At 37.0% G+C, this 21,772-nt stretch overlaps 3 protein-coding genes across 10 annotated transcripts in view; 2 read left to right on the top strand and 1 right to left on the bottom strand.

Annotated features, from left to right (window-relative positions):
- PURG (purine rich element binding protein G) overlaps window positions 1-10,785 on the bottom strand; it is a 34,235-nt gene extending 23,450 nt beyond the window's left edge. Inside the window, exons 1-2 of one of the 2 annotated variants that reach the window (XM_012784123.3) lie at window positions 10,660-10,785; window positions 9,472-10,344 (exon numbers count right to left, since the gene is read on the bottom strand). In XM_012784123.3, coding sequence (XP_012639577.1) covers window positions 9,472-10,338 — 867 coding nt within the window. In that variant the 5' untranslated portion in view covers window positions 10,339-10,344; window positions 10,660-10,785. Of the gene's footprint in view, window positions 1-8,374; window positions 10,345-10,659 lie in introns of those variants that run through there. The other variant, XM_012784121.3, reaches the window with a different exon arrangement.
- LOC142864083 (uncharacterized) lies at window positions 10,674-12,408 on the top strand. The gene is made up of 2 exons (XM_075997131.1): window positions 10,674-11,499; window positions 12,286-12,408. The coding sequence occupies exon 1, from the start codon at window positions 10,688-10,690 to the stop codon at window positions 11,384-11,386; it is 699 nt and encodes a 232-aa protein (XP_075853246.1). The 5' UTR covers window positions 10,674-10,687; the 3' UTR covers window positions 11,387-11,499; window positions 12,286-12,408.
- Window positions 11,516-21,772, top strand: part of WRN (WRN RecQ like helicase) — a 107,604-nt gene continuing 97,347 nt past the window's right edge. For 3 of the 7 annotated variants that reach the window (XM_075997127.1, XM_075997129.1, XM_075997125.1), the window contains exon 1: window positions 20,386-20,850. The gene's annotated coding sequence lies outside the window, so the exon portion shown is untranslated. Of the gene's footprint in view, window positions 12,409-20,384; window positions 20,851-21,772 lie in introns of those variants that run through there. The other 4 variants (XM_075997128.1, XM_075997130.1, XM_020282486.2 and 1 more) reach the window with 3 other exon arrangements.

Raw genomic sequence — 21,772 nt, 5'->3', positions numbered from 1 at the left:
CAGAAATATGATAAGAGTGTTGAGACTAGTTGAGTGAAGTAGTAGCCTTTCTTTCTTAAGCATCTATAGGTCCAGCTCATAGCACAATTTTTAAATTTTCAAAGAGCAGCTCTAGTCTTTATTGTGTTTCAATTGTCATCTGAACAATAAATAGGATGGAGTGGGTCCATTGTGGAAGTGAGAGAAATCAATGCTCTTACCCACTTCCTATAGGGTAAAATGTATGGGAGGGAAGAAGGAAAGATAGACGGGATTTTAGAATTCTATTTTTACATCTGATTAGAACATGGTGCACTCTTTTGGTCTACTGAAATTCTAGACTGAAAATCATCGGAAAAAATCACATTGCTAGTCTGAAGAACCTAGAAATAAAATACAGCAGTCTCTGACATAGATTAGCAAATGATAAGGAATGTTTTGAATTTTGATGTCTGTACATATCCTTATCCCTAAATCATTATCTTATGGTTCTGTTGTTTGATTTTGCTGGGTAGTCTTGGCACTTAGGTGTGTTCTTTTGGTAAAGTTGCTTGCAATGTCTGATGGGAAGCTGAGGAAAATTTCTACAAAATGGCAAGAGTAAGGAACTGCCAAACTAAACTACTCTCTTGTATCCTACTTAGATTTCAAATACCACTGAAAAAGAAGCAATCACGAATCTAAAATGTATCTGCTATTTTGAGGAGAGGGAGGAGGAAAGAGAGAAAACATTTTCTACAACAGCCAATTCATTCTATAGAATTTGTTGAAAACAGACTAACCAAACTGCTATTTTGAACCACCATCAGGCCAAAGATTGCTTATCATAAGGAATATTTCTGTAATGGAATTTTATGTGCACAGATATTTTTGAAATTAAAATATGCATGTGCATATGCACTTCAAAACACAACTTAGGTTACTCTTGACCTAGTGTCTTTGATAAATAAAAAGGCACCAAAAGAGAGGTCCAGGACAAAGGTGTCACTATTTTTTGATCCTCTCCACTGTCAGCGGTGGTAGGGTGGTGGCACTGGATAGCAGAGGACTAGGGTGCTAAAAGAAATGCCTCTAAGACAGCAATCTTGTGTGCTGATTCTCCTCTCCTCCAATCATCAACCTTTGCGGTTTCTCAAGGCTAAAAAACCCCCCTCAAACCATTAGATGCTTAATTTTTGCATACTCTGGTAGTTATAAGTACTCTAAAACAAAGCCATACTGTTCACAGGTCAGTGTCCTTCCTGATGGTCTTTGTTAAATGTCATTATTTGTAACATAGGACATTCAATAGGACCATGGAAAAAGGGATCAAAGGCAGTACTTGATTCTTAGGGACCACTACAAGGATAGTTGCCGTGTATTATTTAGCAATGTAATTTATGGTTATTTCCAGAACAATGGCACTTGAGGAAGTGATGTTAATTTTTAAAATTCCTTTACCATGCAGACTATAAGAAATAATCACAGAATGTGTGGAAACAATCAATGTTCCTTCCAAAGAATGAGACCTCATATAGATGATAAAAATATTTCTTAAAATAATTAAAGTATAGGATAGCCATGTAGTTAGTATACAACTTGGTCTTAAGAAGGACTAGGAAAAAATTTTTATTTTGGGTGGCTAGAGAAATACATACATATTATAAAACTGACATTTCTGCATTGTTCTGTTGAGTATCATCACAGGTTGCTGCATTATTATAATTGTTTTTAATATAAAGAGAGAAATTCATATACTTTCCAACTCTGGTATTCTCCATCTATTTTTTCTTTCATACTCCACTGATACAGAATTTAAAAAGTTTAGGAAGCAGAGAGCCTTAGCTTGTAGCATAACATTGTTCAATTTTCATGAGGAAACCATATAGCAGAAGCCGGATGTCTTAAGGTCAGGCCATAACTTGGTATAATTAGGTCTTATTATTGTTTCTCAAATGATCTTTTAAAGGTTAAACAAATAGGGATATAGTTTTAAGAATGACTTATTCTCATCTGTTAGATTGACTTCTTTTGTCATAGGCAAGCAAAATCAGCCACTATCTTTCTCTTGTATATTTCTTTTTCTACTTGCTACCTGTAGGTAACAAACTCAACAAATCTACAACAAATAATCAAATCCTGTGAAGAGTATTATCCTACAGAACCATTTTCTTAAAGAAAAATAAAATACTGAACATTCCTGAATATAAAAGTTCCAGATAAAAGAAACTGTCTTTAATCAGATCAAATAATCAGATTTGTACCATTATTTTGATAAAGATAAAAACCAACATAAGCCTTTTCCCCCCATTCTTACACTTCTAACTTTTAAATGCTATAAACACTTTGCTCTTAGGGATTATTTTCCCTTTTCTTTGCTCTAGTTCTTTTCTAGGAAAATGAAAACTTTGCATAGAGCAACTCTTGCAAAAACTAAGTTTAAGGGGCTAAAATGAAAGGACAGAGAACTGCTACTCAATCTTAGAAATAAGTCAACAATATTAAAGAAGAAACCATATATTCCATTTAAAATGAGTTCTTTCATATTCATATCACAAACTGACTTTACTATAGTACACTAATACATTATGTTTTAATTTACTGATGGATGGCACTGGCCTCAATAAAAATAAGCAAATTTTCATAAGAGATATTCAAAAGAAGGTAAAGTTTTGAAAATATAATTTACCAGAAGCACCAACATGGGAAAGTCTTCAATTAAGTATGGAAAATTAGGGATATTTTTTAGCCTAAATTCAAGCAAAATTCATTCCTAAAGGTAAATTTGCCTTCTTTTTGACCTTTCTCTTTAAAAAAGGAGAAAAATATACACACATCATATTAAGCCTAAACAAATAAATACCTGGAGAGCTTTACCAGTTTTATAGATTCTATAAAGGATAATGAGTTATTCATCAAGAAAATAAAAGCAAACTTTTTTATGCTTCAAAATTATGATTAAGCAGATCCTATGTTCTAACAATGTCTTCTTCATTTTACAAACAGGAAATTATGCTACTAATTACGTAGATATTATTCCAAAGTTTAAACCAATGTTTTAAATTTTTAAATCTTATAACATTTTCATAAAATTTACAGATACCAATCCATTAATTTTTTTTTTCCTTAACCCACATGTTCTTTAAGATATTTCTAACTGCACTGGATCTTTTATTATGGTTGCTTTAATTTATAACTAGACAGTATCTTTCAGGATTCGAGTATGGGATATTTAATTTTTCAGATAATTTTTTTGGTGGTCAATAGCAAAGTGATCTTGAAATGTACCCTTGATGGGAATGAAAAGAGAATTATGATTTTTTTGTTGGGGGGGAGCTTTAGGTAACTATTAAAACAGCTCTGCATATTATATTTACAGGAATAGTAACAATGTTATTTTCATTTTTAAACACTTATATTTACTATTTTATATTCTTCTAGCAGAGGATAGAGATGGTTTAGTTGTACTTGTAACCTTATAGTACCCCCCCCCCCCAATTTTTATTCTTTCTTCAAATTAGCATAGCATCTTCTAGTCCCAAGGACTTCTGACAGATTCTGGGTCCTTCAATGAGAAATCAATGCTTTAAGCAATTAGGACTAGTGTTAACTCCTTGCTTAGACTCGGATTTGATAATGCTAAGTGAATTTTGTATCTTTCTCATCATAAAGATAAAAGCTCCATGTTAATAAATCAAAAGATTTCAACAGAGTAATAACATAACCTTTCACTACAGTTCTAATACTTATTTGCTCTTATAATGGCAAAGTCTTTGGATAAAAATAAGGTAATAGTAACAGAATTAGTACAAATTGAATGTGATAATTAGTTAAAGCTTTTAAATATTAGTGTTTTTCACTAGAGAACATAGTTTATCTAAACTAACACTTTGTTAAATTATTTAATATCCTGCCTCTTCTGAACTGTGTAACTTCAGAAAAAAGATTAATATTTTTTTGGGGGAATAAAGAGGTGGAATATAGGAAGGCAAGATGGCTAGGAATAGGGAAGGGAAACTAGTAGGATAAACTGAATATCTGTACATTTTAAAAATTAATATATGCATATATTTGTATTTTAAGTAAATACCAATGGTATTCATTCAACATTTCCTTAATATTCCCCTTGATGTAATAATAGTTCAAATTAAGTGATGTTAACTAGATCAAGTATGATATCTAAGTAGAAGAAACAAAATCACTTAAAATGACAGATCTAAAATTGATCCTACTAAGTACAGGAGAGTATATATATGTTTTCATCTGTATGTTTAAAAATAATATATATATACACATATGCTTGTATATGTAGAGTAACTCTAGAAGGATACACAAGAAATTGATAACATTGGTCGCGACTTTTCACTATCTACCCATCCGTAATGTTAAAATTTTGTACTATATGTATGCTTTTCCCTATTCAAAAATATTGATTAAAACCCCACTACTAAAATAAATCTAAATGATTTAAAATAGCATGTCAAATTAAGAACAAAGAGTTTTTTTTTCCATTATACATGAAAATAGACTTACATATGTATTCTTTTTCTAAGATCCACCTACATAAATTTGGGTCTCTTTTTATGACACCGTTACTGTGATCTAAAAACTCCATTTTCGCACGACATTAAATTGGGAAAAACACATTTCCCAGTACTTCACTGCTACAGTATTGTGGGCTAGGGATTATCTCACCAGCATGCTAATATTCCTATTCTCTTTCTCTGATGGGCCAGCCATTAGCCACCATTTCTCTTTGAAATTCAAGGAATCTTTAAGGAATTTTCGGAAAGATTTTAAGACTCTTCTTGGGCAGTGATAAATATTAAACTGGTGTTATTCTGTCGGTACAGAATCAATGTTAACTTCTCTTTGCATCCTGCCAAAGATGTTTGGTGTTTTAGTAAAGACAGACTTCAAACTAAGTGGTGACTAAGCAAAGCCCTTACATAAAGCTTGTAATAGGATTTCATAAATAGTTCCAATGAAAGACATTTGAAAATAAACAGGAAAAAAAATCTCACACTTATGAAAAAATTATTTTCAGAAAACCATTTAAAAATTCAAATTAAGTACTATTCACTTAAATATTAAAATAAACCATAAAACAAAATTTAAAGGAATAATACATACATCAGCTTTCAATGGTAGCTGCTTATTAGAAAGAGTATCTGAGGGTATATTCCAATTTCATCCTCTTCAAATTGTGCAGCTCAGATAAATGTTTATTTTACTGAAAATATTTGCAAAATTACAATATAAATACATGATTATATTAAGATAGGATGACTATATATAATGTATTCTTATCTATAGATATAAAATGAATGCAGTAAATATAGCACACTCTTGATGAATTGTTAGTACACAGTGTTTCTCAGTAAAGTACGTACATACAACCTATTATTAAGCAACAATTACCTAGTTTTCAAATGTACATCTTAGGAAGTTTTTAGGATGGAAGGATACACTAAATCCCCCAATACCCTCTTCAGTTGGTGAAGGTTAGTACTTCTGTAAATTTTGAAATATACTTATTTTAACAACTTTTCTTAGGCTCTATGCATTTCCTTAACTTGAAACTTTATTTCTTTAGTCTGGGTGTTTTAAAAATAATGGCATACCAAGCTAACTATACTTTTAATTCCAGTACAGTATTATATACTGCCTTTTTTTTATTAGTTACTTAAACACATCAACAATGAAAGAAAATCATTAAAAAAATTTTTATCTGGACAAATTCCCAAAATTAGCTTTCAGGGTATCATGGGGAATCTTGACTAAATATAGTCTCAACTGTAATACTAACTGAGGTTAGAAATAGTTTTTTTTAATTTATCCTAGTCCTTAAGAATACAAATATGAACTCTACTTTAAAATTCTTTGTTAAATGTACTGGGATTTGCTTCAAAAGCATCTTCTACCCTTCTCCATTACACTGATTTAATGGAAACCTGTTACTACAACAGTTCCAACACAAACATATGCATGCAAGAGATCGCCCTACGGATTCTAACTACACAGTTATTGAAACACATCCCACCTTTCAAGTGGCATAAATGTACATCTTCTATATACAAAAGGTAAAGTGCATTATTAAATTAGTGAACTGACAGATTGTCTGCCTGGACCATATAGCTTTCAAATAGACAAATGTGAAATTCTCCCATTAGAACCCATTATTTCAAGAGGTTCCAATTAGCTTTTCCACCCTGTCATTTATTTTTTTGGCCATGCTCTTTAGTGCAAATAAGCTTGTGTTTGACTCAAGTTTAAGGGACATGGCAGTTTGGGGCTTTAACAAGGAAAATTATAAAATGTGGCAGAACTTTAATACCTTTATAATACATTGCATCTTTTGCATATAAGCAACAGATTAGTGCTGCTTTCAATTGCTAGGAGCATACTGCCAACTATTATGAGGAACCCGTTTCCAAATTTCATACTATTAGCTTATATTATTACAGTTTAGAGTCTGTACCACATTATGCTTGGATTATTATGTGCAAACATCATCAGTGTTTTAGAATTATACAGTGAACTAGTACTTTTGGTTACTAACTTTCATGCTCATTTTTTTACTTCTAACTTCCAGTTGCCTTAAGAGTTTGATGTCTTCAAGGCAGGACTTCTGTTATTTTGAAGAATACCATGTATACTTGCAGCTTCATTTATGTTACAAATAACAATAAATAAAATGCATATTGCACAGATAAGACTAGTAGCTTATTTTATAAGATACATGGCAATATATGTCCTAAGACCAGAGTTTTGAACTGGATCATATTTGATTATGGCTAATGAATTCTTGGGAATTTAAAGTATCCAAAAATCATAGCATCATCTCATTTTTCAATGAATACATTTAACTATGAAAAAATGAAACAAAAGGACTGGCAGAAGGTTTAATAATTCTAAATTATATTCGATTGCCAGTATATATGCATCTATCTAACCTGCAGCTTTGACATGGTAAAAACTTTGAAGTATACATACAAGGTAGAAAATTTGGATGATTAACTAATTCTTTACTTAAATAATTAATGCAAAACTAAACTTAATATTTATATATAAAGAATTAAAGATATTTATCTTTAAGTCTGACATAGTATTGTATGTATGTACATACATGTATATATACATATATATGTATATATATTGACACACACACACAGCTTATCAGACTAAAAACCAAAAAAGAAATCATTTTGACCTAATGGATATAAATATTTTAGAAAGGAAGATTTTAAGAGTATACACTCATAGCAATAGTGATAGGAACAATCGAATACTAGAATATTCACAGCTCCAGTTTGCCAAAATTTGACAGGTTGATTATTATTAATAGGCACCATGATGGGCAGCAATAACAATCAGTAGTACAGTAATTCAAGTGCACATCACTCCTTCAAATACCAGAAACTACTTTTTAGGGAGCCTACACAGTTATTTTACAGTTAGGACTGTTTAAAAATCCTTGCTACTCAACACCCACCATGTGCTTCTAACCTTCAGTTGTTCCGTAGTGATTCAGATGGTCCACAATTATAATGAACTAATGAGATTCCTTTATACTACTTGAGGAAACGTGAAATGCAGTCTGCAAACCAATACCGGTATATATATATATGTCTGGGTTACTGATTGCTTGTTCTTAAGCAACATAAACCGATGAAATTAATTTTCTTAGTTCATACCATAGTTTTCTTAGTGACCTTACTAAAATGTATTTGGGGACAAACCTTTGGAAGAAAAAAAATGTTAAAATATTTCTGAATTACTTACAGCATATAAAAGAAAGAGCTACATTCTGATCTCAATCCATGCAGCCAGCTCTCATCAATGAGAGCTATATTTGGGGGTTGAAATCAGTGATCTGGCTCTTAAACATGATTATTGTGTGGGAGGTAAATAAAGCCAAGATAAAAGACAATAATTTCATTCAGAATAAAGTGTAGCTCAACAGATGAAATTTTAGTTAATACAGGATGGGTTGGTACACATATACACTATATCCACTTGTTTAAAAAAATTGCTTAGGTGTTGAAAAGTTGCTGTGGCACTTCCTGGAAAGTAATTTTTAATACAGGTAAATGGGTAAGTCTTGTGTAAAGTCATAAAGAGCACCTTAGAAAATGCTTGAATTTTCCTTTCAAACATACTTATAACCAATCTTCAAATAATATTTTTCCCAGACTGAAAATTTGTATTCTAAATACTTTTTAGAAAAAAATGCTTTTTCCCCCCATGGAATTAAAACATCTGTAAAAGTCAGGTTTCTATTGGAAGTACTGACATGGTTTTAAGGGTAGCAATAGCAAAAGTGCTACTAAAATATATTATTACAGATGTATTTTTGTATCAGTTAACTGGTACACCAACCCCTCTGAAATAGTGCTAAAGAAGAAGCATAAAATATAACACCTTGAGTCTGAGATATATTTTGGGAAAAATCTCTCACAATCTTCAAATTAGCATGAAAGGCTAAAACACCAAGATTTCCATAGCAAAGCCATTGGGTGAAGCCTCCCACTCAATAGTGACATAAAAGTAATTCCTGAAACTTTGTAAAGTCAATAAAAATATATAGTATAATAGGTGAAGATGGGATTGTAACTAGCTTAGAATGACCAATTAAAATTCTCCCATGGCTCTGATATGGTAACTAAAAACTGTAGGGTTACCACAAAATTTGAAATTATAAAATACTATATAGTAACTCTTAAGAAATATTATGACACTGTATTTTTAAGGTTTAGATAATGAGATTTGACCCATTAATGGTATTGTTTAATATTCAGTTATCCAATAGATGATATATTTCTATTTGTACTTTTTATAAATAAATATATTTATATATACTTGAGGTCAATTTCTGTTTCTGTGGTAACTGTCCTACAGGTAAGCTTAGCAGCTTTTAATGAAGTTGGAATGAAATGCTTTTTGGGGAACTTGTTAAATAGAAATTCACACTTTCATTTAAGTATATGTATCTTTTTTTTAGGATCATGTCATAGTGCAATGTAAATCTTAAGTTAGGTATTTAGAATGTCAGAATGTCACATTTTGTGCTGATTTGTATACTTCAATAGTCTGGAGCAGCTGAAGCAGCTAAACTATTTAGCTCTGGGAAGGTTGGAATTCCCATAAGAATTTTAGTGATCTATGTGTCAACGTAACATGAGAGTAAAGACTTCTTGAAGTATAAACTACTAGAGGTATTACTAATAACAAAGGGCCAAAAAAGAGGAAAAACTTCTTCGAATGATTATGAATCAGTACTTTTAGCCAATTTATGATTTTAAATTTTGCCTGATGGAGTTCAATTTCACTCTAGTCGAGGCATTCTTGTTCTTCACCACTGGCCCTTCTGCCATCCATTCTCTTTTCTTTATGGCTGTTGCAAATTTTCCTCATCTCTTCTTCATACTTGATAAAATTCTCCCCAAACCTTGTCCAAGCTTTGAATGGAACAGTAATAGTATTACGGTAAGGTGGCCTCACCTCACTTACCTTCAGGAAAATTCCATATTTATTAGAGCCCACATCAAAGTAGAACCTTTTATTGTCCACTCTGAATGAAGTCCCCTCTGGGAGTTCAGGCGGGTCATCGTCTCCACCTCTGCGTTCTTCTATGTCCCCTTCGCCATAGTCTTCGATCAGCTGAACCAAGGCATCACGAAACTCAATCATTCCTTGTGCTGGGAGGACAATCGTCTGTTCTTGGCCCAAACTGTGGCCAAAGTAACCTATCATGCCAGTCCCCCGCATCATGGTTTGTCTAATCCTTAGGAAGCGACCCCGTTGATTTTCCTTCAGGTCTAGGTAATATTTCCTATTATCCCTCTCTATATAGTCCGTTTTGAGGACACTGTGAGGATGCTCCTCCGACCCCACCGAGGCTGGCGGGGAGGGTGCGGAGTGCTTCTGTCTCCTCCTGGAGCTCTGCTCTTTGCTGTGGCCATGCTCTTGCCGGTGGCCTTTCAGGCCCAGGTGGGCGTAGTGCTCGATGAAGTCCCCTAGACAGTCCTTCAGCTCGGCTGCCACCGACAGGGAGAGGGTCAGCTTACTCTTCCTGATGTTGTCCTGCCGGCCTCTCCCTATCCAGACTTCGGCTATCTTGAGGAACCGGCCCCGGGAGCTCTGCTTCACGTCCAGGTAAAACCTCTTTTTCTGGATGTCCACTCGCTTGGAGGCCAGCTCCTGGATTTCGGCTGTGCCCCCGGCCTGATTAGGGGTGGCTGGAGCCGCGTAGTGGGGGTAGTGGGAGTGCTGGGCCTGGGGATAGAGTCTACTCTTGCTTAGGCCAGAGCCCCCCACATTCTTGCCTCCGCGGCCGCGGCCGCCGCCGCCGCCTCCCCTTCGCCTGGCTCTTTCCATCTTCAGCTGCAAGTGACAAACAGACACACGGGGTGGGGTGGGGGAGGGGTGTTGAGAACAATCGCAGACGCCCCTCGGCCTGCTCTGCCCCCGCCGCCGCCCGGGACCCCCGCGCCGGGCCCGGATCCCGCGGCGCCGGCCGCCGCAGCGCCGGGCTCCAGCCTCGGCCGGACGGTCGGCGGCGGCGGCGGCGGCGGCTCCCGGCTCTGCGGCGCGCACACAGCATCCCTCCGCCGCCCCCGGCCTCCCGCTCCCGCACGCCGCCGGGCCGCCCGCCGCGGGGCCGCCCGCAGCCCCCGGTCCCGGGCAGCGGGCACTCACATCATCTCTGCCATCACCGCCGCCGCCGATGCCCTTCACGACCACCGCCGCCGCCGCCAGCTCTCGGCCCCTCTGCCGCAGCCGCCGCAGCCGCCGCCCCCCGCCTCCTCCCCCGCCGCCGCCGCTCGCACTGCCCCCCGCCGGAGCAGCCGGGCAGGGGCATCGCCCGCGGCGCCCACCGCCGCCGCCCCTCCTGCGGCCGCTGCGGGGGCCGCCGCCTCGACTCGGACGCCGGCCCGACACCCGCCGGGAGGGGAGGGGACGCGGGAGGCGGGGAGGGGCCGGCGGGGGGCGGGCGGCGGACCCCGCCTCCCCAGCACAGTCCTCCGAGGGAAGAGGGGGTCTCGCGCCCTCCCTCAGCGCGCGCCCTGACGGAAGCCCGGCGCGCGGGGACGCTGCGCGAGTGCCAGGCGACCGGACAGGTGTGAAGATGGGAATCAGGGGCGGGTGGCGAGAGTGTTCTGACTTCGCGGGATTCCGCCGGGATGTGGGACTCGGGCGGCCCACCGGCACCTGCGCGGAGACTACACTTCCCGAAGTGCTCAGCGGCCGGCCGCGGCTCTGCGCACGCGCACTGTGCCGGCCGGCGCGGGACGGCATGCGGTGGGAGGGCGGCGGCGCCGCGTGGAAGGCGCCGGGGTGGGCCGGGCAAGGCCCGTCTTCCTCGGCTGAATCGCACAGTGTGCGTCGGAGTCGCATCCGCCCGCACCCTGCGGCGCGGGAATAAAGTTTGTTAATTTGGTGCCTAACCTGCGTGCCTGGGTTGCAGGCCTTGCTGTTGTGGCGTTCCACAAGTCGTCCGGCTGAAGGAGCAGACCCGTTGAACTGGCTCTTCTCAGGGTAACGTGTCCTCCCCACGCCTGTTTCCCCAGCTGTGTGTCCTCCCTCGACACCTGGGGGTGCTTAGGCCGACGGAACAGACCCCTGGGCTGTGTTTGGGAGATTCCTTAGAAACGGACATTCCCTTCCCCCTTCCCTCTTCGGGGCACCGCGGGCGGGATGGGAGCTTGTGTCAGTCAGAAAGGCGGGCGACGGGGCTGTCAGTCGTGGGCCTTTAGGATGCAGCCTTTCTTCTTGCAGAAATTGAGTCACTCCGTGTTGACACAGCAAAGTCGAGGGAAATAACCCGGTATCTATGATTTAGCAAGTTGTGCTGGCCTTTTTTTTTTTTTTTTTTTGAGGTCATACCATTCAGTCCTTAATGGTTTTTACCCTCCCCCTGGTTGAATCTGAGTTCTCTGGAAAGGCTTCACATGCAAAAATACTACTCGGTGCTGAAGAGGGTAATACAGTCCTTAGGATGCTAATTTAGAAGTCTGGAAGTCACAGTACTTCAGGCTTTGTATAATTCGGTCTGTTAATTTTTAGATGTTGGAGGTCGGGTTAGGTAGGGAAGTTCAGATCCTGAAATCATTGAACCTAAAAGGATGAAGCCGAGGTATTAAATCTAAAGAGGTTACTTGAATGAAGACAGCTGCCTGGAACACGCTTCCCACTTGCCATGGGGAGTGCTCCTTTGGCCTTAATTACAAGCAGGTTTTTATTTTCTTTGTTTTTATCTTAATTACAAGCAGGTTTTTATTTTGTTTTTATTAATCAATCAGTCAATCATCTTTTTGGTTTCAGTCTAGCTGAGGCTGGTCTCCAACTCCAGAGCTCAAGCCATCTTCCCGCCTGGGCCTCCCAGAGTGCTAGGATTACAGTGGGAGCCACAACAACAGAACTACCACAACCGGCCAGCACAAGCAGGTGTTTAAAGGGAAAGGGAACATGGAGTGGGGCTGATACTAATTTGCAACCTTAACTATTTCTAAGTGTACAGTTCAGTGACATTAATTACGGTCACTGTGTTGTGCATTCATCACCCTTATTTCCAAAACTTTTTCATCACTAAACAGACTCTAACCATTATGCAGTAGCTGCCTATTGATACGAAGTTATTGGGCAGGAATTCTCATTGGTTTACAGTGATAAAGCTACGAGGTGTCAGTTAGAGTCCACACAGCAGGTGGCTTCAAGATAATTTAGCACAAGGGACAGTGACATGGCCTGTTTTTTTTTTAATTCTATTGCCTCTCTGAGCCTGATAACTTAAAGGGGCTCGCATTTCTCAAATAAAAAAAGTTTCGTTTCTTCTTCTCCCTCCCCCCTCCCCCCAAAGGTCTCCTCTTACTAATCCAAGAAATACTTATTGAGCACCACTCTGGACACTAGAGTTAGCAACAGTGAACAAAACAGACAAAAACTTCTCTGCTTTTGGAGCTTATATTTTAGTGGAAAGAGAAAGGCAAAAAGTCAAATGTATTAAGATGTCAGAAGGTGACAATCCTATGGAAAATACAAAAAAAAGAGGGATGAGGGTAGGGAGCTGCAATTTTACAATAGGTGATCAGGGAAGGTCTCACTGAGAAGGTAATTTTTGAGTAAACAGCTGAAGGAAGTGAGAGAACTTGTGGTTATCTGGAGGAAAAGAAAGTACAGAAGGCTCAGGGGGAGCATGCATGGTTGTCTTCAAAGATCAGCCTAGGGGGCAGGTAAGCTAGAGCAGAGAGAGACAGGTAAGGTCAGACCAGAAAGGGCAAGGGACAGATTGATTATGTTAGGACCCTGAGCTATTTTGAAAAAGTGGGGCTTTAATTCTGAGAGAGATGGGAATCTATTGGAGAGTTGTCAGGGAAACAATGTGATCTGAATTACCTTTTTTTCTTTTTTTTAATTGTAAAATATACATAACATGTATGTATGCATACATTACATGCAGTGTAATGTAATGTATGTAATGTACAACAATTACAATGTTGTAATGTAATGTACAACCACTATACATTAACCATATCAAAGTGTACAATTCAGAGACGTTAATTACATTCACTGTGTTGCGCATTCATCCCCTTTATTTCAAAAGTTTTTCATCACTTCAAACAGAAACTGTAACCATTATGCAATAACTGCCCATTGCCTCTTCCACTCAGCCCTTAGTCACCCCAAAATACATTCTTTCTCGATGAATTTACCTATTCTAGATATTTTATGTAAGTAGAATCATATAATATTTACATATTTTTGTATCTGGCAAATTTCAGCATAATTTTTTAAAAAGCTTTATTGAGATATAATTCACATATCATACAATCCACCCATTTAAAGTGTACAATCCAATGGTTTTTGGTTTGTTCACAGATTTGTGCAACCATCATCACAATTAGTTTTAGAACATTTTCATCACCCAAAAAAGAAACTCCATAACCATTAGAACTCATCCTCGTGTTCCAGGCAATCACTTATCTACTTTTTGTTTATATATATCAAACACTAGAATTTATTACTAATGTCTAACTTTATTTTTGTACCCATTAACCAATCTTTCTTCATTGCCAACCCTTATCCATCCAGATTTCGGTAACCAACATTCTAGTCACTACCTCAATGAGATCAGTTTTTTTAGCTCATACATGTGAGTAAGAACACATGATATTTGTGTTTTTATATCTGGCTTATTTTGACGTGATGTCCTTCAATTCCATCCATGTTGCTGCAAATGACAGGTGATTTTATGGCTGAATAATATTCCATCGTGCATATATACCACATTTTCTTTATGCATTCATCTGTTGTTGGACACTTAGGTAGATTCCATATCTTAGTTATTGTTGAATGGTGCTGCAATAAACATGAGAGTGCAGATATCTCTCCGTTATATTGGTTTAATTTTCATTGGATATATACCTAGTAGTGGGTTTGCTGGATCATATGGTAGTTCTATTTTTAATATTTTGAGGAACATCCATACTGTTTTCCATAGTGGCTGTACTAATTTACATTCCCACCAACAGTGTGGAAGAGGTCCGTTTTCTCTACACCCTTGCCAAAGCTTGTTATCTCTTTTTGATAATGGCCATCTCCTAACTGGTGTGAGGTGATATCTCATGTGGTTTCAATTTGCATTTCCCCGATGATTAGTAATGTTGAGCACCTTTTCATGTAACCGTTGGCCATTTGTATGTGTTCTTTTGAAAAATGTCCATTTAGGTCTTTTGCCCATGTTTTAATAGGGTGGTTTTTTTGCTATATATTAATAGTTGTATGAGTTCCTTGTATATTTTGGCTATTGACCCTTTATCAGATACATGGTTTGCAAATATTTTCTCTCATTCTGTAGGTTGATTTTTTACTCTGTTGATTGTTTTATTTGCTATGCAGAAGCTTTTTAGTTTGATGGAATCCCACTTGTTCGTTTTTGCTTTGTTGCCTGTGTCTTTGGTGTTCAGACCAAAGAATCTTTGCTAAGACCAATGTCGAGCAGCTTTTCCCTGTATTTTCTTCTAGTTGTTTTACAGTTTCAGGGCTTCCATTTAAGTCTTTTATCCATTTTGAATTGATTTTTGTGTATGGTTTAAGATAAGGGTCCAAAGACTATTCCTTCTCCATTTTGTAATCTTGGCACTCTTGTCGAACATCAGTGTTTATTTCTTGGCTCTATTCTATTCCTTTGGTCTGTATGTCTGTTTTAATGTAGTTGGGTACTTTTAAAAAAACTTTTTGTCTTTTAGTATTGCAGACTATTGAGTGAACACCTGTGTTTTCTTGAAGAGACTATTGTGTCTTTTTGGTGGGCTTGTTGAAAAGTAGTTGACCATATATGCTTTGGTTTATTTCTGGGCTCTCTGTTGTGTTCCATTGGTGTGTGTCTGTTTTTATGCTAGTATCATACTGTTTTGATTACTATAGCTTTGTAATCTAACTTGAAATCAGGAAGCATGATGCCTCAACCTTTTTCTTTTTCAAGATTGTTTTGAATATTTGGAATCTTTTGTGGTTCCATATGAATTTTAGGATTGATTTTTGTATTTCTGTGAAAAATGCCCTTGGAATTGATTGCACTGAATCTGTATATTGCTTGGGTATTATGGACATTTTAACAGTATTCTTTTAATCAACAATATAGAATATCTTTCTGTTTATTTGTGTTTTCAATTCCTTTTGTCAGTTTTTCAGTGTATGCATCTTTCATTTTCTTGATTAAATGCATTCCTATGTATTTCTTTCTTTTTGATGCCATTGTAAATGGGATTGTTTTCTTGGTTTCTTTTTTGGATAGCTCATTATTGATGAAGAGAAAAGCAAATGTTTTTGGGTATTGATTTTGTATTCTGCTACTTTACTGAATTAATTTATTCTGTTTTTTTAGTGCAGTCTTAGGGTTTTCTACATACAAGATTGGACATGGTATGTTTTGTTCTGTTGATTTATGTCTGTGTTTTTACACCAGTTCCACACCATTTAAGTTACTGTAGTTTTGTACTGTTTTATATCTAATGGGGTGAGTTTTCCATTATTGGTCTTATTTTTCAAAAAAATATTTGCTGCTCTTGAGCATTTTCTCGTCCCAGTGAACTTTAATATAAACTTGTGTGGTTCGATGAAAAATTCTGCTGACATTTTTCTTGGTATTGCTTCTTGAGTGTATTGATTTAATTAATATATTTACAGCTTTGAGTCTAGCAATCCAGGAACTCAGCGTGTCTTATTGTCAACCCAAAATAAGCGACTGAGGCAAAGCTCTCAATCAATGGAGGTTTATTAAGCCAAAGTTGAAGATGTGCCCAGGAAAAACACAAACCACAGAGAAGCCTGTGGCTATTTTTCTGAGGGGGAATTTAGGAGTTTCAGTATTTGAGAGGTGATAGGGCATACAGAAAGAAAAAGAGGCAGGATCCCAGTGGGTAATCAAAGGGTTACTCTGGAAAATCTACTTTTTACATTAAGATGAGGTGAGAATGTTAGAAGAGGAAAAAAAGAGTGAAGGAAGCATCAATTATGTAGATGTCCCTGGGTAGGGGAAGAATGTCTGATCCTGTCTGGTCTCTGTTTTGCAGTCCTGGGAAGATAAACTTGTAATTCATTATTAGTGTGGAATTGAACAGACTCCAGTTGTAGGAGCTAGAGACCTAAAGTTACAATTTGCATGTCCTTGCTTATAGGAGGTCAGCAAGAGATTTCCTTAATGAATGCTCTGTGGGGCCAGTCCTTCACAGATGCCAGAGGCCTCTACCTTGCCTTTTGCAAGCAAGTTCAAGTTGCTGGAGTTAGGAGGGTGGTCCTGAAATTTTTATTTTCTTTTACATTTAACTAGCCCTTTTTAATGTCTTAATAAAATTTTCTAGTTGTCTTTAAAATGGGTCTTATACTTGCATGTTTTGTATTAGATTTATTCCTGGGTAGGTTGTCATTTTGCTGTTAATTGATTTGGCTATACATTTTGGATATAACTGTGTTAATACAATTTGGAATTGGGTATAATTGTATTTGATTTGCTGATACATAGAAAAGTACTTAATTTGGGTAAGCTTATTTTGAATTTGGCCACCTTGTTTGCTCCTGTTAAATAGATAAAATTACCTTCCCTCAAAGAGATAATGAGGAAAAATTATTTTCTTTAGGAAAATAATTAGAGCTTTGATAAAAAATAAGCTTATCCTTTTGTAAAAACTGGTTAGTCAAAGGAGTCAGACTCTTTTGAAGGTGTTTTGTTTTCTCTTTGCTTTGATAAAATGCTTAATATAAGGGAGGATTAAGAAAGAGGATGGTTTTGAATAATTTCTTCATGGGGTAATAAGAAATTAGAATACTTTCATGTTCTCCAAAAAAATGAGTGAAACAATGACCTTCCCTCTTGAGCCTGCTTCAAGGCTTTGTTTCTTTCTGACTTCCTTGTTCTTGTCTCTGCATTTTAATGATCCCTTCTACTGTTAGTGTTTTAGGCTAGCTCTTCAGAGATTCACCTTCTTTCTAGCTCTCTTTGAAGCCAAGAGGATAGAGTTATGGGATCTTCCTACTCTGTGGTACGAATAATAGAAGGCATCAGAAAAAATATCAAAGCTTTGTAGCTCCTCCTGGAAGTTTTGAAGTGAAGCATGAGATATCACCTATTGGCACCTGACCTGCTTGTGCTGTTCATTCATAAAACTGAGTTGCTGAAGTACAGTACAAAAATAATTGGACTGGAAGATAACTTTTTTCCTTCCAGGAAATACAGTCACAAAACTGCTGATTTTAAAAAATTCGTATTATATAAACTTCCCTCCAGTGTCGTCTTTTTGGCCTAAAAAAAAAAAAAAAAAAAAAAAAGATATAAACTTCCCTGTCTGAGTAGACTATATCAAACTTCTTGTATAAGATTTGCATTGGGTAAATTTATGGTTGCTTACAGAATTATGTATTAATTTTCCACTTTCTTTTTTACCTTGTCTCCATTTTTATCATTCCTTCTTCCTCCCACACTTAAATTGTTCTTCCTGTGAAATGTATGCATTTTTCTTTCTACCTGGTAATGCTGAATTTCAACCTGATGCTTTATATTGTAAAGTTAAATATCACTGCTATTGAGCCAAGTTATAATTTTCTGTTAAATTGCTGCTGCTTTTGATTCTTGTTTTGGTTTTTAAAAATTTTGAAACTCTCTACTTATGAAGTTATGAAACTTTTGGTACTATATACTTTTTCTGTGGCTAGTTTGTTTATCTGAATTATTTTTATTGAAGATAGGTTTTAAAGAAAGACAAGAATTGGCTAAATGATTTTATTTTCAATTCTATTTGTGTATCAGTTAGAATACAAATATACAAAACTTGATTCATGCAGGCTTAAAAAATAAGAAAATGTATTATGGAAATGTAACTTGAAGGCTGAAATAGGCATGAGTTGATGACTGGTTTAGTTTGTTGCCTGTGGCTCCATTTCTCATTTTTCCTGCCTTCTATGTGTTGACTTTGTACCTAAGTTGGTTTTGTCCTTAAGCTGACTTTCATCATGGCAGCAAAATGGCTGTAGAAGATCTGGATTTCGCATTCTCAAATAGAGGGCATCTCTCCTGGCAGTTTTCTTATGAGAGCAAGGCAGTGTTATTCTCAGAAATCCTCCTAAAAATCACCCCCTTGTGTCTCATTGGCTTGAATTAAGTCATATATTTTATTCTTAAGGCAAACCCAGAGGAATGCTTTGAAGTTAGGCCTGTGTTTCTGAATCATCATTGTGGCAAGAGGAATGGGATTACCTTTAGACCAGTGGGTCTACTAGGGGAGCTGAAAGTGGGGCAGATTCCTTAAAGCACGTTGGCTTTGTGGGTAACTGACCATTATCTGAATTAAATTTATTGGTACCATAAAAAGGGTCTAGGGTGGAGTGGATGCTGGCTAGGCAGCCGTCAACGTCTACTTAATAATGAGTCCTATAAAATTTCATCTCAGGCCATATGAAGTAACGGTAATAAATATAAAAGGAAAAATAGACAGCCTAAGCAAGTTTTAAATTGACTTACTTGGAAACTTTCTCTGCAGTTTCCCAGTGTATAATGGTTGATTTCAGCTGACTGGCTATAGCCACTTACAGAACAGAGGAAATTCATTAAAAATAATGAATTATTTAGTTGAATAGTGAAATCCAGTTATAAAGCACTTCACTGTGCCATGGATTCAGTTCAGGTCATGTTCCCGGTTTATGGGCAGTGCGGCTTCTCACTATGACACAGCAGAGAGAGGCTTTTATCCTTTTCCCCTGTTGCTAGCTAACATTAATGGCATTTTATTGTGTTTATTTGATTGGTTCCGTTTACACTTTATTTCACTTGGCTTTATTAATACAACATTGTACTTTATGTAATGTTTGACAGGAAAATTTGTTAGATACCTATAAAGAAATAAATCTCTCTAAAATATCATCCTACTACTTTTAAAAATTACATTGACTTACTATAGTCAAACCAAATGTTAATAGATAGTTGTATTTAGCTCCTCTGGTTTGCTTGCTTGGGCTATTTGGAGCGAAATTAAGATTAGTAGAAATCTGATAATAGATTAATGAAAGTCTTGAGAGCTTCTTTAATTAGTTAATTAAGGCTTTGTCACGGATTCTTTGGTTCCTCTGTTTTCCTCTGCCCCTTCTTATTCCTGTTGATTCATAGAATAGTAGAAAGAACATCTCAGAAACCTTATAGTAGAATACTTTCAAATTATATCTTCTACAATAAATTATAGATTGTATATGTGTATATATCTGTGTATTTATTACTTTAATATTCATGTAAAGTAGTTACTAGCATATTGGTATGTGTAATTAACTCAATGTGCAGTGTGCAAGGTAATATAATAAACTAAAAGAAATCAAGCCCAGAACTTTTAAAGTTTATTTACTGAGCCACCTTTCAGTAAAAATAACAAAAAATTTTTAAAAATTAGCCAGGTGGGGTTGCACATTCCTGTATTCCCTGCTCCTTGGGAGGCTGAGGCAGGAAGATCACTTGAACCCAGGAGTTTGAGGTTACAGTAAGCTATGATTGTGCCATTGCACTGCATCCTGGGTTACAGAGTGAGACCCTGTCTCAAAAAAAAAAAAAAAAAAAGCCTCAGAGTCAGGAATTGAAATTACAGCTTAAGTATTGTGCCTATTCTATGACATTATTAGTAAATTTTAGAATAATTGTAAACATTCTTGCATTTTTATTAAATAATCAGTATTTATAACAGTGTATTTCATCAGATTAGCCTTTACATATTTTGAACAAAATAGAACTGAACCATTTCAGATAGTAAGTAGAAATTTCTCCACATTAAACAATATAACTCGGGGGAGGAGGGGATGGGTATATACAACCACGACGAGTAAGATGTGCAACGTTTGGGGGATGGACACGCTTGAAGTTCTTACTCGTGGGGGGTAGGGGGGGCATGGGCAATATATGTAACCTTAACACTTGAACTCCCATAATAGGCTAAAATAAAAAAACAAAACAAACAAAAAAACAATATAACTGGCTAATAGAGTTAAGCATTGAATTTCTTACTAATACTTTTTTCCTGAACTTCAAATTAAGTTATTTATATGTACCATTTAACTTAACAATTCTTAAAAATACTTTCCAAAAAGATTGGGATGCTTTATTCAGTTTAGCCTTCAAGCAGTTAAGCAAGTTGGTTACCATTACAGTAGCAATTAATTTCCTTACCTTAGTTAGAGGTTTTAGGAACAAAGAAATCACTGAGCTCATCCACTGAAACCCCACTTTCTCTTAAGATTGTCCTCATGAGACTGGTGTTAAGTCTGTCCATTCTCTAGAAGATGGCACTGTTTTAAGTGGAAAACTGCTGTGCTCTTCAAATGAATTTCTGTTCCATCAAAGTATGGCTTAAAAGTTAGGTAAGTAAAAAAAACTATCCCATCTTAGCTAATTTGGGATGTAATTGGTCTTAATTTTTCTAAATTTGTTCTAATCTTACTGGTGTGATTTCTCTTGACATGAACTAGAAGTGACTTCAGCAGACTTTTGCTAATATTTAATTGCTGTCAAATAGAATCACTTAAGATGAATTTCTTTATAAACATAATTCATAATTTTGACAATCTCTTTACTTGTAATTGGGTAATGTTATCAACTCTATACAATAAGTCTAGTCATTTATTGTGAGGACTATTTTGCAACTAATTTATCAAAAACGCTTTTTCAAGAAGTTGCATTCATTCCTATTGGATATTTTATGAATGCATTATGGAGGTAAGTAGGGGTTGGCAAACTGGCCGGTGTGCCATATTTGACTTGCTGCTTATTTTTGTGCTATGTACTAAATGGTTTTTACATATTTAATTGGTTGAAAATCAAAAGAATAATATGTAATTTATTAAGAATTATGAAATTTGTATAAATTCAGGGTTCAGTGTCTATAGATAAAGGTTTTTTTTTTTTTTTTTGAGAGTGTCACTTTGTTGCCCAGGCTAGAGTGAGTGCCGTGGCATCAGCCTAGCTCACAGCAACCTCAATCTCCTGGGCTCAAGCGATCCTACTGCCTCAGCCTCCCGAGTAGCTGGGACTACAGGCATGCGCCACCATGCCCGGCTAATTTTTTCTATATATATTAGTTGGCCAATTAATTTCTTTCTATCTATAGTAGAGACAGGGTCTCGCTCTTGCTCAGGTTGGTTTCGAACTCCTGACCTCGAGCAATCCACCCGCCTCGGCCTCCCAGAGAGCTAGGATTACAGGCCTGAGCCACTGCGCCCGGCCTATAGATAAAGTTTTTTTGTAACATTGCCATCTTGTTTAAGTATTGTTTATGACTTTTGT

This window comes from Microcebus murinus, chromosome 24 (assembly GCF_040939455.1).
Source record: "Microcebus murinus isolate Inina chromosome 24, M.murinus_Inina_mat1.0, whole genome shotgun sequence".
NCBI classification, from domain to species: domain Eukaryota; kingdom Metazoa; phylum Chordata; class Mammalia; order Primates; family Cheirogaleidae; genus Microcebus; species Microcebus murinus.
Note: the sequence above shows the minus strand (reverse complement) of the source record. Positions and strands in the feature narration are given on the sequence as shown.